The 17,560-nt window shown below is 39.8% G+C and overlaps 1 protein-coding gene across 1 annotated transcript in view; it reads left to right on the top strand.

Moving 5' to 3' along the window:
• The first annotated feature begins 405 nt into the window (after positions 1–405).
• LRCH2 (leucine rich repeats and calponin homology domain containing 2) overlaps positions 406–17,560 on the top strand; it is a 109,686-nt gene continuing 92,531 nt past the window's right edge. Inside the window, exon 1 of the mRNA XM_055339052.1 lies at positions 406–751. Coding sequence (XP_055195027.1) covers positions 406–751 — 346 coding nt within the window. The remainder of the gene's footprint in view (positions 752–17,560) is intronic.

The following is a 17,560-nucleotide window of genomic DNA, read 5'->3' as shown; positions in this document are numbered from 1 at the left end:
ATGCCGTTTCAATATATTCTGGAACGAACCCCTTTTACCCCTACCTAATATATTTGTCTTTGTTTTGCAGAGCGGAGAAAGGTGAAGCAATTTACGGATCTGGGGACCTACCGCTAAATGACCTGTAGTCAAGCTGGCGTCGCTTCGGAGGATTTTGGTACCCAAAGCAGCGGAACCGAGATTTAGCATCCTTCCTCTGACCACACATTTCTGAAAGCGAGCGTTCTGTACGTTTGAACACGGTCTCTTCCCTACCCAACACCTCCTCCCAGCCCGTCCCCGGTTCCTTCCCACCATCTACCTCGCCCCCCTCCGCCCCCCAGTCTGCGCATGCGTCCTAAGAACCCCCTACACTCGCGGCACAAGCTGAGAGTATTGTCGGGGGCTATTCTCTCTCCCAGGAACATGGCGGCGAGTCAGGGAGGTGGTGTTAACAGTGGGGGCGGCGGTTGTGGTGGAGGTGGAAGTAGCGGTGGCGGTAGCGCAGCCGGAGGGGGAGGTGGCGGAGCCGGAGGGGGAGGCGGCGGCGGCGGGACCCTGGTGGTGCCCATCCCGGTACCGACTCTTTTCGGTCAGCCGTTCCCCAACGGGCCGCAGTGGAACCCGGGGAGCCTGCAGCCTCAACACACGGTGAGGAGCCTGGACCGGGCCCTGGAGGAGGCGGGCAACTCTGGCATCCTGAGCCTCAGCGGTAGGAAACTCCGAGACTTCCCCGGCAGCGGCTACGACCTGACGGACACCACCCAAGCAGGTGACAGGACGGGGTTGGGGTGGAGGGGAAGCTGGGCTCCGAAGGAGGAGGTGGGGGGTGTGGGTGGCTGCGTGGCTGCGTTGTTGGACTCCGCTGGTCTGGGCGGGTTCGCGGGGGCGGCGAGACCGACAAAGTCGGAGCAGCCTGTTCTCGTGAATGTGAGGGGGAGGGAAGGGAATGGTGGTGGTGGTGGTGGTGGTGGTGGGAGCGGGGTGGGAGCGGGGTGGGGGGTGGGGTGGCGGGTTGCCGACCGAAGGATGTATGGAAACCTGGCGGGATGTGAGGCTGAAAGAGCATTATTGTTAAAGCGAGTTTCCCCAGTAAGGAATAGGGAGGGAGGTATTGACACCTTCCTTAACGCACTTCTTCCAACTCTCCTGGATGTTCTCTTTCCGAGAGGGAGGAAAAAAAAAAAAAAGACAATACCTAAAATCACAATCTACACATATTCTTTAAAGACATACGTGGCTCTAAGAATGGCATATTCCTTTTTCATCGTATAGCAGCAGCATTGCCACGGTTTTTATGTGTTCTTATTTTGTGTGTGTGTTTTCATCATCCTAGAATATTCCTGCCTTCTTGTCACGTATGCCTTTAGAGGCTGAAAATTTTCATTTTCCTGGTGTTGAGAAGGTAGTGGTGGTTAAATTAGTATTTGCTGTAGTGGCAAATGAATTCATCAATCACTAACATGTCTGGTTGCCAGGGGAAAGGATCCTTGTTTTGAGTTAGGTTAGACTCTTAATTTTTATACCAGAAATAGCCAAAAAATTTGAGGGCATTTCTGAGAAGCAGAATTAACCCTATTCTTTAGGGAGTTGTGGGCTAATGGCTTATCATTTTGGTTAAAAAACTGGCTATTGTAGTGTTCTTCATATATTCTCTGGTACTCTTTGTTGTGGATGGCATTTTTTTTGTTATGAACATACTCCCTTTCCCCTCTGCCTTATAAACCAGTGCTGATTATTTTAAATATGTTTTGGTTTGATGAAATGATTTTTTGCTTTTCATGATCTTTGCATTTATTATCTTTTTTATTTGCTTTGCTGAAAGAAAACATGGACAAAATTATTTTGATAGGTGTAGTAATTTTGAAACAGTACAGTAAGTAAATTCACCCATAATGAGAAGTAATAAAAGGCCTCTTATTTTCAGAATGACACTATTTCAGTGTATTCAGTTGGATATTAAATTTAGGTATGTGTTTGGAGGAGAGTGGGGTGAGGAGGAAAACCTAAAATTGAAGCCGTCTATCCAATTATTCTCTTAGGAATTATCCTAAGAACTATGAATGCGTAATCGATCACTGGTTTTGTATTTTGGAAAGCATGTTTGAGTATTTACTCCTTCACTCTGAACAGATTTCCTAAACAATATGTTCACATATTTATGAATATATTGGCAAAATATTATAGGACTTGGTATGTTCTTCAGAGGCTTCAAGAAAAATGGTTTCAGATGCATCATTATGGGATATATTGTTTTGCTTGTTGTGCTTTATGACCTGTAAAGGATCTGTCTGTAGCACAGAGTTTAAGCATCCTGGCTTGGCATTCAGGGCTTTCACTGTCCAGCTCCAATTTATTATTGCAACCTCACTGCCCCAGACACTCCTACATAGAACCTTCTGTTCCAACTAGGTCAACTCCCTGTCCCTCAAATATATTTAATGAATTTCTGCCTCATCTGTATAGAAGCTCACTCACATGCTTGGGATTTTTTTTCTTTACTCCACCTATTTAATTTTGTTCAAGCCCTAGCTTTTCCAGGAAGCTGTGTCTGACTCCCTTAGTCCATAGCAGTCTCCTGTTTTTCAGTTCTCTTTTTTTTTTTTTTAAAGATTTTATTTATTTATTCATGAGAAACAGAGAGAGGCAGAGACACAGGCAGAGGGAGAAGCAGGCTCCATGCAGGGAGCCTGACATGGGGACTTGATCCCAGGTCTCCAGGATCATGCCCTGGCCAAAGGCAACGCTAAACCACTGAGCCACCCAGGCTGCCCTGTTTTTGAGTTCTTTTTTTTTTTTTTTTTAATTTTTTTTTTAATTTTTTTATTTATTTATGATAGTCACAGAGAGAGAGAGAGAGGCAAAGACACAGGCAGAGGGAGAAGCAGGCTCCATGCACCGGGAGCCCGATGTGGGATTCGATCCCGGGTCTCCAGGATCGCGCCCTGGGCCAAAGGCAGGCGCCAAACCGCTGCGCCACCCAGGGATCCCCTGTTTTTGAGTTCTTATGGTACTATCTTGATCACTTACTTGCTAGTGCTGGCTTTATTTTCTTTTTATGTTTGTGTCATGCTGTTCCTGAGAAGCTGGAGAGCTCCTTAAGGGTAGGGGATAAGTCATATACTTGTTCAGTCTTTTCATTATATATTACTTGTATTATACTTGATAATATTTTTCATAAACATAAATATCATCTTATATGGTTATAACCTTTGGCTTTTAAGCCTTCAGTTGGTTTTCTGAGGCAAGCTTTAACATAAAGCATAGCCATATTTGTTCTTGATAAGCATTCGTCATAAACTTTATCAGTATCTGTGGTAACAGGATTTTTGAGATAATTCCACCTCATTTTACTTTTTTTTTCTCAGTTTAATGTGTCCCTTGTGAAAACCCTTCAAAATTTAAATGACAGATTTGTTTTTTAAAATATTTTGTTTATTTATTCCGAGAAACAGAAAGAGAGAGAGGCAGAGACATAGGCAGAGGGAGAAGCAGGCTCCTCACAGGGAGCCCTAATGTGGGTCTTTCGATCCCGGGACTCTGGGATCATGACTTGAGCCGAAGGCAGGTGCCCAACCACTAAGCCACCCAGACTTCCCTAAGTGACTGATTTGTGAGTGACTCATTTGCCATTCTTTTTTTTTTTTTTGTATATTTTTTTATTGGAGTTCGATTTGCCAACATATAGCATAACACGCAGTGCTCATCCTGTCACGTGCCCCCCTCAGAGCCCGTCACCTGCCATTCATTTTTGACAAAATTCAGTCATGAACTATTCAGGGACAATATTTTTGTATGTAAAGATACTAGTATTTATTATGTATAAATAGAGGTGGGTACACTTGTGCTGAAGAAAAATAGGGCATATTTGAGATCATACACATATGTACACACACACATACATACATATCTGTGTACATACAGTATCCTGTGATGAAAACAGTTCTGTTTGTTGGTATTATACTTAACATGACTCTCAGTTGGATAATGTTTCAGAACCAAACTGATTAGTTAGGCAAGCATGTAATGGTTTATTGGATTCGGAAGAGACTGGTGGAAGTGAAAATAGGAAGGTATTCTGTTAATCTAGGTGTGAGATGGTTAGAACCTGGGGTAAACCTGAGGTTAAGAAGGGAAAGTTGATAAATTTGAATGGAAGCAGGGAGGGCTTTTTGCATTATTTTGCTGTTCTTCACATATACATGAAACAGAATAGACCTGTGGTTTTTCACCTGGGCTGCACATTAAAATTGCAAGGGAATGTTTTTAAAAAACCTATGCTTGGGCCCCACCTCAGACCAATTAAACCTGAATCTCAGGGGAGACTTTTTTTTTTTTTAAAGCCTTCCCAGGTGATTCTAATGTGCAGCCAGGGCTGAGAAACTCTAAAACCGCTCAATTTTTTTGGTGCTCAAGAAGTGCTGTTTAGGTGAATGCGAACATTGATAAAAATTTAGTGACTGGGGATGCTCGGGTGGCTCAGTGGTTAACCGCGACTGCCTTTGGCCCAGGGCCTGATTCTGGAGACCCGGGATCAAGTCCCAGGTCGGGCCCCCTGCATGGAGCCTGCTTCTCCCTCTGCCTGTGTCTCTGCCTCTCTCTCTCTCTGTGTGTCTATCATGAATAATTTATTTATTATTTATTATTTTTATTTATTTATTAATTCACGAGACTCTGTGTCTGTCATGAATAATTTATTATTTATTACTATTTATTTATTTATTAATTCACGAGAGACACACACAGAGAGAGGCAGAGACACAGGCAGAGGGAGAAGCAGGCTCCATGCAGGGGTCCCGACCTGGGACTTGATCCCCGGTCTCCAGAATCAGGCCCTGGGCCAAAGGCAGTCGCGGTTAACCACTGAGCCACCCGGGCTGCCCAAATAAACAAAATCTTAAAAAAAAATTTAGTGACTGGACTAAAGTCACTTGTCAAGAGGGTCAAAACCAAAACTAGGAACTATGTATTTAAGATCTAGTTCAATATTCTTTTTAATAGACTTGGTGAAGCAGAAGCTCTTTTTTTTTTTTTTCATTATATTATGTCTGTAGAGAATAGAAAATTGCCAGGAAGCTATAGTTTCCTCAGTTACCATGAGTAACCCTTGTTTACATTTAATACTGTTGGATAACTACATTAAGAAAATAGTGCCCCCCCCAAAAAAATGTAGCAGCAAAATCTTGTTTTCTTCATTAGTAGGCTTGTTCTGAGGGAAGATGGATAGTTGGTAGCTGTTGGCAAAGTGTATTTTTTTACCTTTTTTTTTGCATTTTTGGTATGTGATCTTCACCTGCCCTTGTCCTCCTGCTCTCTTCATTTCTTTCCCCCTCTTCAGCTCACTCTCCTTTTGTAGCTCAAAGCTAACTAATTATGGCAGCCTTTTGAGGAGATTAATATTGAAAAGGGAGCGTTTGCTAATTTATTTGAATCTTCAATTGGTGGTTTTTGCTCATGACCTTTTTGAATATATCTGCCTTCCAGATTTTTCTTGATTAAAATCCTCATCTATATAAAGACACAAAAGCAGGGACGGATCTGCTTCTTCTTCTTCTCCCCCGACCCTCCCCTGCCCTCTCTGTTCATGCTCTGTCCTTCATTTTCTCTCTCTCTCTCTTTCTCTCTCAAATAAATAAAATCTTAAAAAACAAAACAAGGATGAGAAAGTTCATAATCCATTTCAGGAAAGTAGCTGACTCTTGTAATGTCTTGTCTTAGATGGTCTATAGGTAGACTTGGCAGGGCAAAGGGAAATTGCCTAGAGCTTTTTAGTCTTTCTGGATACTGTGATAATTTGTTGACCTTAAGAGAGCTTGAAAATGATTTTAATAGATGCCCAAACAAATCCTGAAACTTTTCACATTTGACTTTGTCACCATTGCTACAAATAAGTCTCAGCCTACTTGCAGCTGCTCCCTCTGTGTCTTTGTACCTCTTTATATCCATAAACAATGGGTCTGTGAAACAGATTTAGGAATTCTTACATGCATCAGATCGTGTCCTGGTTAATCACATGTTTTCCTGTAAACCTGAAGTCAACTTTAGTATTTCCTACATGTGCTGGTTCACCCCTTCAACTGTGGGACATGGTGCATTTTATCAGATTGTAAAATGGAGCCACATATACTTTGCAGACTCTGTGTTGTGTAGGTGAAGGCCCTCTTAGTGCATACAATGGAATGAACTTGTGATTGTGATTTTGTGAACGGATTCAAATATCTACCTTGCTTTGTCTAATAAATGTCTCCTAAAAAATTGAATGTGAAGCACATTTTTTACAGTTGATGCATATTATAATTGGTCTAGATTGAATTTGAGTTGCTGGACCTTGCAGTGATTTATTTTATACTCAGTGATGAATTCTTCTACAGCATAAGTAGTTGCCCCTTAATTTCTTCTTTTTTTTTTTTTTTTTGTAAGTTCACATTTTAAAATAGAATGTTATCTTAAATTGGAGGGTATGGTCATCATTAAAATATTACCATTTATATAGCTCTTTATAAATTTCTAAGCACTTTCATGTATATTATGCTATTGTATCCTAAGAATAACCCTTGTGAGCTTGGCACAGTACATAGTAATTACTCATTGTTGTGAGAGGTTAAGTGATTTGCCCAAAGTTAAATGGCTAGCGTATGACAGAGTGTGGGTCAGAGCCTAGGTTTCCCAGCTCTTAGCACTCACTATTCCAGTGTTATTTCCATTCTAATTCATTCTGTCTATATAATAAAGCTATTATTAAACTATACACTATGCTAATATATTATTTATTCTGAAAACTAATAAATGCTTATTTAGCTTCATATGTTATATATTTTTTGTGTGCTCAAAAGTGAGCAGTGGGGAGGGGCAGAGGGAGAGAGAGAATCTCAAGCAGACTCCTTACTTGAGCATGGTTTTGGGGCTGGGTTGGGTCAGAACCCAATCTAGGGTTAGTGTTAGAGCCCAGGGGCTTGGATGATTGGCACATCACTAGAGTAGGAGAAATCTGAGCGACCTCCTGAGACAAGCCCCACGTTCATTGGCCCTGTGAAGTGAACACCAACCCAGCTTGATCCCATGACCCTGAGATCATGACCTGAGCCTAAATCAGGAGCCTGATGCTTAATGGACTGAGCTACCCAGGTACCCCAAGAGCATGCGACTCGATCTCGAGGTCATGAGTTTGAGCCCCATGTTGAGTGTAGAGATTACTAAAAAAATAAATAATTATTTATTATCTAAAAAATTACTAAAACAATTCATAAAAAGAATTATATATTCAAAATTGTATACATTTATAAAATGTACAAATAAGTGATGTGAAACTATGGCATAAGGCTTAATTTTATTGGGGGTTAAGTTAGTTTGAGAAAGCTTCCTTTAAAATTAGATATTTGCTGAATCTTGAGGTAAACGATCAGTATAGGATCAAGTTATGATTATGCAGGAGGGACAGTTGCAGAATTTCAGGGGAGAAATTGTTTGAATACAGAGTTGAGAATGATACTGTGTGTTAAGAGTGGTTGTTAACCGAAGCTTTACTGTGTTTTCAGAAACATACTAAGAGACTGAGAGAAGGGAACCAGTGGAGAGCTCAGTGTTCAAATGCAAGAGGAAGAGGAGAGGGAACCTTTCTTGAAGGCATGGGAAGTGAGGACAGGGTGGGAGCTGTTAGCCATGGAAGGGAAAAGTAACCTGCCTTACACTAAGGTGAAAGTGAAGGTAGATATCTGGGAAACATTAATGTCTTACATTTTAATCTTAAAAAAAAATGCAGCAGTGTCATCAGGGAAAAGGTGATGAACATAGAAAAAGGTACTCAAAAGAGCATAATGCTTTAAGGAATCAATTTTAAGAATAAGCTACAGTTCAGAATTAGGACTGTGTGGTTAGCAGCTGAATTAGTAGCTTTTGGAAAATATGAGCTTATCATCTTTTATGAAAAAAATTATATATACTACATGATGGGTAAAAAACCAGAGGTGGTTGATTGGGATATTTTAGAATTGAGCTTATAGGGACACTTTGCTTAAAGTCTAAAATTTAATATTTTGATTTAGATTATTTGTAATTCAAACTCTGAAGCATTTGTCATCAAAAGTATAAAGTTGGACAAGATCCAGTTCCTCATTGACAAAATAAGAAATGATGCTAGGAACACTTTTCACAAATAAAAATATTTCTCACAAATATAAATAATTGAAGACTTGCAGCTTATTGATTCCCTGGAAGGTGGTATTTGTTTAATTTCCAAAGCACTCTGTGACACTTTGCAGAGGGGTATGTCATTCTACTAGCCCATCCCAGCAGCCCCACTCTAAGGCATGCTAAAAATGTGTAATGTCCACCCTCATTCTATAGAGCTTTTCATCATGACCTAAAGGGGAAATCTTGGTTTCCTTTTCTCTTTCTCAGTGTACTTTGGGTGTTTTGGGAGTACTTCTTGAAGTACTGTAATACTGTGAAAAGTTTCAGAAAGTTTTGTCTCCTTTCCTTTTATAGAAAGGGACACCTTCCACTCCAGGGAGCTATTTAATGTAATAAGAGGAAACTGTACAAGTAAGTTTTATAACAAAAATTTAAGTTTATGTTCAGTCTCACTTAAAGCTAGTACACTCAAGTCTGCTAAAGGTCAAGTTTGAAATTTTAATCTTTACATTTCTCTTGTTTCAAGTCAATTATAAATTGATAGCATTCCACTTATGGAATATCAGTGAATGTACTGTAATGGATAATTAAACAATGGCTGTTTTTTAATGTATTTGATAGGAAAATTCTATTTTATTTTATTTTTAAAGATTTTATTTTATTTATTTGTTCATTAGAGACACAGAGACAGAGAGAGGCAGAGAGAGATATAGGCAGAGGGAGAAGCGAGCTCCCCGGAAGCCCGATGCGGGACTCAATCCCAGACCCTGGGATCCCAGGATCGCATCCTGAGCTGAATGAAGGCAGACACTCAACCACTGAGCCACCCAGGCGTACCAATATAAAAAATTTTAAAGAAAAGTTGTTTATTCCAAATGGGGTAGAAAGTCTTTTCCTATTTGTGGACATTGCTAATTCTGTGTACTCTTTTATGATTTGTGACAGAGATTGTTGTCACTTTACTTTTAAATTAATTACTTTAATCTTTTTTAGTATGATTTTATGTATAATATTAGGGATTTAAGGTGACAAAAGACAGAAATAAAATAATTGCAGCATAACTTTTATTTGAACCCTACAGAGACTAACCAGTTCTAGAACTTTTGTGAATTTGGATTTCATCCAAATATCACTTTGTTAAATGATTATGCCCCAAAGAGACTCTAGAATGTGCGGCCTAGAATTCTTCCTCTCTTAAAAAAGGTAATTACAATATGTAGATCCTTAATACTTTGTACGTACAATATGTCTGCTGGCCATAGGTGTTTTTTCTTTTTTTTTTTTTCAAGATTTTATTTATTGATTCATGAAAGACACACACACACACACACACGCACACACACAAGCAGAGACATGGGCAGAAGGAGAAGCAGACTCCATGCAGGAAGCCCAATGTGTGGGACTCGATCCCGGGATTCCGGGATTATGCCCTGAGCCAAACGCAGACGCTCAACTGCTGAGCCACCCAGGTGTTTTTTCGTGTACTGTGAAACTTTTCATTTGTTTTGGCCAAATTCTGTTGGTTGTTTGTCCTTTTCTTATAGAATTCTGTGAGTTAAAAAAGTATTCCTTACAGTACTCATTTGTCAGTTTTGTATACTGTGAATATTTTCTCCTAATTTATCTTCTTTTTGCTTTTTAAGAAGTCTTTCAATGAGCAAATGTTCAAAATTTTAATACAGTCAGATTTGTCAGTGCTTTATAGTTACTGCTTTTTGTGTCTTGTTTAAGAATATGCAAAATACATTCACCTACTTAAAAAAAATATTTTATTTATTCCTGAGAGACACAGAAACAGGCAGAGGAAGAAGCAGGCTCCACGCAGGGAGCCTGACATGGGACTTGATCCCCGGTCTCCAGGATCACGCCTTGGGCCAAAGGCAGCGCTAAACCGCTGAGCCACCCAGGCTGCCCACCTACATTTTTTACTAAGAATTTTAAAGGTCTGTTTGGGGTGTTTTTAAGTTCCTAATCAATATGGAATTGATTTTTATATAATAGTCTGGGGTCCAGTTTCATATTTTAAGACCCAGATCATCTTTTTCCAGATCTATCCCTGCCTATTCCTTTTCTTTTTAACATTTTATTGAGATTGTAATTCAGATACCAAAAATTCACCCATTTAGAGTGTTTATTGGTTGTTAGTTTTGTACATATCACTCCAGTGTAATTTTGGAATATTTTCATCATCGCCCCCCTCCGAAACCCCATACTTATTAGTAGTCCCTCCCCATTCCCCTTTATTCCCCACCCCCACCCCTGTCTTGACTCTGTCTCTATACAATTTGCCTATTATGGACATTTCATTTGGCCTTTTGTGACAGGTTTCCTTTACCATAATGTTTTCAAAGTTCATTTATGTTGTAGCATGTATCATTACTTCATTCCTTTTTATATCTGAATGATATTGTACGTTTTGTTTATCCATTCATCAGTTGATGGAAAATTGGGTTTCCACTCTAGCTATTATTAAATAATATCACTATGAACATTGATGGATAAGTTTTTGTGTAGATGTATGTTTTCATTTGTCTTGTGTGTATTTGTAAGAGTGGAATTGCTGAATCACATGCTAGTTCTGTGTTTAACAATTTGAGGAAATGTTAAATTGTTTCCAAAGTGGTTGCACTATCTTACATTCTCAGTAGCAATGTATGAAGGTTCCAATTTCTCCATATCCTGGACACCTCTTGTTGTTATCTGTATTTTTGTTTATAGTCATCTTAGTGTGTGAAGTGTAATCTCATTATGGTTTTGATTTGCGTTTCCCTAATAACTAATGATGTTAAGCATCTTTTCATGTGTGTATCTTCCTAATTGAAATATCTGTTCAGACTCTTTGGCCATTTTCTAATTGGGTTGTCTTTTCATTAGTGAGAAGAGTTTTTAGTTTTTAAATTCTGTATGTAAATCCCTTATCAGATATATGGTTTTTATTTTATTTTTTTAAATTTATTTTTATTTATGATAGTCACAAAGAGAGAGAGAGAGAGGCAGAGACACAGGCAGAGGGAGAAGCAGGCTCCATGCACCGGGAGCCCGATATGGGATTCGATCCCGGGTCTCCAGGATCGCGCCCTGAGCCAAAGGCAGGCGCCAAACCGCTGCGCCACCCAGGGATCCCCAGATATATGGTTTGCAAACATTTCTTTTCTATTCTGTGAGTTCTCTACTTTGAAACACAAAATTTTGAAATTTTCATAGAGCCCATTTTATCTATTTTCTCTTATGTTGCTTGTGGTTTTTGTGCCTTATCTAAGAAATTGTTGCCTAACCCAGGGTTATGAAGATTTACCTTTATGTTTTGGGTTTGAATTTTACAGTTTTAGCTTTTACATTTAGGTGTATTGTCCATTTTTAGTTTAGATAAGGGTCCCACTTTATCCTTTTGCATGTGGATATTCACTTGTCTCAGTGCCATTTCTTGAAAATATCATTTCTTTCCTCATCCACTTGTGACCCTTGTCGAAAATCAGTTGACCATAAACATAAATGTTTATTTCTGGACTTTCAGTTCTATTTCACTGATCTATATTTTTATCATATATATATTTCTATTCTTATGCTAGTACCATTCTCTTGATTTCTGTAGCTGTTAGTAAGCTGTGTATAAAGTTTTATAGCCAGGAGATGTGACTCTTTTAACATTGGTCTGTTTCGAGATTGCTTTGGCTATTCTGATACCCTTGCATTCTTGTATGAAATTTAAGATCAGCCTGTCAATTTCTTTTCTTTTTCTTTTTTTTAAGATTTTATTTATTTATTCAAGAGAGACACAGAGAGAGGCAGAGACACAGGCAGAGGGAGAAGCAGGCTCCATGCAGGGAGCCCAATGTGGGACTCGATCCCGGGACTCCAGGATCATGCCCTGGGCCGAAGGCAGGCTCTAAACCGCTGGGCCACCCAGGGATCCTCCAGCCTGTCAATTTCTTCAGAAGATGCAAATTGCTAGGGATTTTGCTAGGGATTTTGTTGAATTTGTTTATCAGTTTGGGGAAGTTTTACCATTTTAACAATATTAAGTTGTTCAACCTATGACTATGGATGTCTTTTGTTTTTGTTTTTTTTTAAGATTTTTAATTTTTTTATTCATGAAAGACACAGAGAGAAAGGCAGAGACGTAGGCAGAGGGAGAAGCAGGCTCCAGGCAGGGAGCCCAATGTGGGACTCGATTCTGAGGCCGTGGATCACGCCCTGAGCCAGGGGCAGGTGCTCAACCGCTGAGCCACCCAGGCATCCCTATGGATGTCTTTTGATTTATTTATAGCTTTAATTTCTTTTAACATTTTGTAGTTTTCCTAAACTTTAATTTTTGATAGTATTGTAAGTGGAATTTTTCTTTTTTAAAGTATAGTAGATGTACAATATTAGTTTCAATTGTATAGTGTACTGATTTGACATTCATATACATTATAAAATGATTACCATGATGTCTAGTTATCATCTGTCAGCAAAGTTATCACAGTACTATTGACTATATTCCCTATGCTATACTTTACATCCCTGTGACTTACATATTTTATAACTGGAAGTTTGTACCTCTTAATCCTCTTCACCTATTTTGCACATTCCTTGCACAAACCACCAGTTTGTTCTCTGTATTTATGAATCTGTTTGTTTTCTTTGTTCATTTGTTTTTTAGATTCCAAATATAAGTGAAATCACAAGATATTTTTTTTCTGATTTATTTCACTTAGCATAATACCTTCTAGGCCCATCCATATTATTTCATTTTTTTAAAAGATTTTATTTATTTATTCATGAGAGACACACACACAGAGAGAGAGGTAGAGACACAGGCAGAGAGAGAAGCAGGCTCCATGCAGGGAGCCCGACGTGGGACTCGATCCTGGGACTCCAGAACCATGCCCTGGGCCAAAGGCAGGTGCCAAACCGCTGAGCCACCCTCATCCATATTATTTCAAATGGCAAGATACTTTTTTTTAAATAGCTAAGTAATATGGGAATATTTTCTGAATTTTATTTTAGGAATGTTCATTACTAGTGTGTAGAATTGTAGTTGATATTTTTTTTATATCGGCCTTTTTATCTTGCAACTTTGCCTGAACTAGTGTCTTCCTTCTAATAGTTTTTTAACCATTCATTAGGATTTTTTGCGTATAAGATCATGTCATCCTTCTTTCTTTTGAATGGATGCCTTTCTTTTTAAAAATATTTTATTTATTTATTCATGAGAGACCCAGAGAGAGAGAGAGAGAGGTAGAGACACAGGCAGAGGGAGAAGCAGACTCCATGCACCGGGAGCCTGATGTGGGACTCGATCCCAGGATTCCATGATTACACCCTGGGCCAAAGGCAGGCGCTAAACCGCTGAGCCACCCAGGGATCCACTAAAGCATTTTTTTTTCCCACTAAAGCATTTTTTAAAAAGAGATTTATTTACTTATTCATGAAAGACACAGAGAGAGAGGCAGAGACATAGGCAGAGGGAGAATCAGGCTCCCTGCGGGGAGCCCGATGTGGGGCTGATCTGGGTCTCCAGGATCACACCCTGGGCTGAAGGTGTCGCTAATCTGCCGAGCTACCTGGGCTGCCCCTTAAAGCATTTTTTTAAAAGATATTTATTTATTTATTCATTCATTCATTCATTCATTCATTCATTCGAGACACAGAGAGAGAGAGAAAGAGGCAGAGACACAGGCAGAAGGAGAAGCAGGCTTCCTGCGGGGAGCCCCATGTGGAACTTTTTTTTTTTTTTAATTTTTTTTTATTTTTTATTTTTTTTAAATTTTTTTTTTTTTTGTTTATTTATGATAGTCACAGAGAGAGAGAGGCAGAGACACAGGCAGAGGGAGAAGCAGGCTCCATGCAGGGAGCCTGATGTGGGGCTGATCTGGGTCTCCAGGATCACACCCTGGGCTGAAGGTGTCGCTAATCTGCCGAGCTACCTGGGCTGCCCCTTAAAGCATTTTTTTAAAAGATATTTATTTATTTATTTATTTATTTATTTATTTATTTATTTATTTATTTATTCATTCATTCATTCATTCATTCATTCATTCATTCGAGACACAGAGAGAGAGAGAAAGAGGCAGAGACACAGGCAGAAGGAGAAGCAGGCTTCCTGCGGGGAGCCCCATGTGGAACTTTTTTTTTTTTTTAATTTTTTTTTTAATTTTTATTTATTTATTTATTTATGATAGTCACAGAGAGAGAGAGGCAGAGACACAGGCAGAGGGAGAAGCAGGCTCCATGCACCGGAAGCCCGACGTGGGATTCGATCCCAGGTCTCCAGGATCGCGCCCTGGGCCAAAGGCAGGCGCCAAACCGCTGCGCCACCCAGGGATCCCTCCATGTGGAACTTGATCCCTGGATCCCGGAATCACGACCTGATCCACTGCTGAGTCACCCAAGCATCCTTAAAGCATTTTTATTTTTATTTTTTTTTTTGAGATTTTATTTATTTATTCATGAGAGACACACACACACACACACAGAGAGAGAGAGAGAGAGAGAGAGAGAGAGAGAGAGAGAGAGAGGCAGGGACACAGGCAGAGGGAGAAGCAGGCTCCATGCAGGGAGCTGGATGTGGGACTTGATCTGGGTCTCCAGGATCACACCCTGGGCTGAAGGCAGTGCTAATCTGCTGAGCCACCTGGGCTGCCCCTTAAAGCATTTTTTAAAAAAGATTTTATTTATTTTTTCATGAGACACACACACACACACACACACAGAGAGAGAGAGAGAGAGAGAGAGAGAGAGAGAGAGAGAGAGAAGCAGAGACACAGGCAGAGGGAGCCTGATGTGGGACTTGATCCCGAGACTCCAGGATCATGCTCCGAGCCAATGGCAGGCGCTAAACTGCTGAGCCACCCAGGGATCCCCCCCTTAAAGCATTTTTAAAGAAGATTTTACTTATTTGAGAGAGAGAAAGAGAGCATGAGCAGGGGGAGGGGCAGAGGGAGAGGGAGAAGCAGACTCCCCACTGAACAGGGAATCAGATGCAGGACTCTCCATCTCAGGACCCTGGGATCATGACCTGAGTTAAAGGCAGTTGCTTAACTGACTGAGCCACCCAGGCATCCACCCACCCACCTTTTTAAAGTTTATTTACTTGGGCAGCCCAGGTGGCTCAGTGGTTTAGCACCACCTTCAGCCCAGGGCCTGATCCTGGAGACCCAGAATCAAGTCCCACATCGGGCTTCCTGCATGGAGCCTGCTTCACCCTCTGCCTGTGTCTCTGCCTCTCTCTGTTTCTTTCATGAATAAATAAGTAAAATCTTAAAAAAAGTTTATTTTTTATTTTAATTTTTTAAAGATTTTATTTATTTATTTGATGGGGTGAGAAACAGTGCACGAGCACTAGCAGAGAGGCTAGGGAGAGCAGGCTTCCTCCTGAGCAGAGAGGCTAATACAGAGCTTGATCCTAGGACCCTGGGATCATGACCTGAGCCCAAAGCAGGGCGTAGCCTACTGAACCACCCAGGAGTCCTAAAGTTTATTTATTTTAGCTATGGTTTTTGTATACTGTTATATTGTACCATCGGATATGTTTTTATTTTAGAGTAGTTAACTGCTTTTATTTATTTATTTATTTATTTATTTATTTTTTTGTAGGCTACATGTTCAACACAGGGCTTGGACTCACAACTCTGAGATCAGGAGTTTCATGTTCTACTGACTGAGCCAGCCAGGTGCTCTGCAGAATAGTTGACCGCTTTTAAATATTTAGGTTAACTAATAAAATTGAGTTTTGAGTCATGTTTATAACATTAAATAATATTTTTGGCATTGAAAATATTAAATTATAAAATGTTTTGAGGATTAGTACGTTCATTTAACAAGTTCTATTTTGCAAATTATATTTGGAAGTCCAAGAAAAATTGGGAGATAAATGTACATTTTGTGATTAGGTTTAGCAGTTTTCTTGGTAGTATAGCTCTAAATTGTTTAAAATTGTATTTTTGGGATCCCTGGGTGGCGCAGCGGTTTGGCGCCTGCCTTTGGCCCAGGGCGCGATCCTGGAGACCCGGGATCGAATCCCACGTCGGGCTCCCGGTGCATGGAGCCTGCTTCTCCCTCTGCCTGTGTCTCTGCCTCTCTCTCTCTCATTCTATGTGACTATCATAAATAAATAAAAATTAAAAAAAAAAAAATAAAATTGTATTTTTGCATTTCTTGTCTAGTTTTCTCTTTTTGTATTAGTTTGCTGTCTTCCATTTGCTTTAGGCAGATCTAAGATCTACTTCTGAGTTGCAAAGTTTGTCATCCTCAGTAGATCAGAACTTAAAGGTCCTCATAAACAACTCTTTATATGTTCACTGCTTCTCTTGTATAAAAGCCTCATCTCCTCATGGCTGAGTTTTCTCAACATTTATCTGTTTAATGTTGCCATAAAAGTCTTCCCATTATAGTCTGTTATATAGTCTTCTTCCAAATTGTAATTCCTTTTTTTAAAAAGATTTTATTTATTTATCTATTCATGACAGAGAGAGAGAGAGAGAGAGAGAGAGAGAGAGAGGCAGAGACATAGGCAGAGGGAAAAAGCAGGCTCCACACGAAGAGCCTGATGTGGGACTCGATCCCAGATTCCGGGATCACACCCTGAGCCAAAGGCAGGCGCACCAAATTGTTCTTCCTGTATCTTCCTTATGCCACTGTTCCATTGAAGAAAAATATTTTATAACATGGTTTTTTAGGATTGCCTAATAGTCTATTATATAAATGAACCATATTTTATTTAACTATTCTATTGTTAGTTATTTACATTACTGTTTAATGAGTATACAGCCAGGTGCAATTGTATTTTTGGCTTTAAATTGATTCCCCTAGGGCTCTAGGGTGGCTCAGTCAGTTAAGCCTTGACTCTTGATTTCAGCTCAGGCCATGGTCTTAGAATCGCGAGAGTGAGCCCCGTGTTGGGCTTTGAGCTAGGTGTGGAGGCTGCTTCATATTCTCTCTCTCCTGCTCCCACCCATAAGCACTCTCTCTTTCTCTCAATAAAACAAAAACAAAAACAAAAACAAAAAAAAAATGCTTCTCTCAAGAGGAATTTAAACTCTTTGAGGGCAGATAAAAAAATTCCCTGTAATATTTGCTTCAATGTTGTGCCTCTCTGTAATGGTTGATAGTGAATGCTTGTTAAATTTCTGAACTTAAAATTATGGGAAGAAGCATGGCATGGTATATTCTTTTATACACTGACTTCTTGTTCTATTTGACTATAAACTAGTGGAATAGCTCTGCCATGGTATCTTGGTGATCTTGCACATTTCCACATAGTATGCATAGGACAGGCTTAACCACAATCTGACCCAAATCTTGGGGGAAGACTCTATGATCCTCCCTGATACATGGTAAAATAGATAGATGACATGAGTTTATTTCTTACCTACCTCCCTATCTTGTGGGAGGCTGGTGCAAGACAGTTTATTACTTTCTTCTTTCATCTTGGGAAGACATGGAACATTCAAATGTAGCTGTGAGTATA

The sequence above is a fragment of the Nyctereutes procyonoides genome, unplaced genomic scaffold, assembly GCF_905146905.1.
Source record: "Nyctereutes procyonoides isolate TBG_1078 unplaced genomic scaffold, NYPRO_anot_genome, whole genome shotgun sequence".
Lineage (NCBI taxonomy): Eukaryota > Metazoa > Chordata > Mammalia > Carnivora > Canidae > Nyctereutes > Nyctereutes procyonoides.
This window is presented reverse-complemented; position numbering and strand designations above follow the sequence as displayed.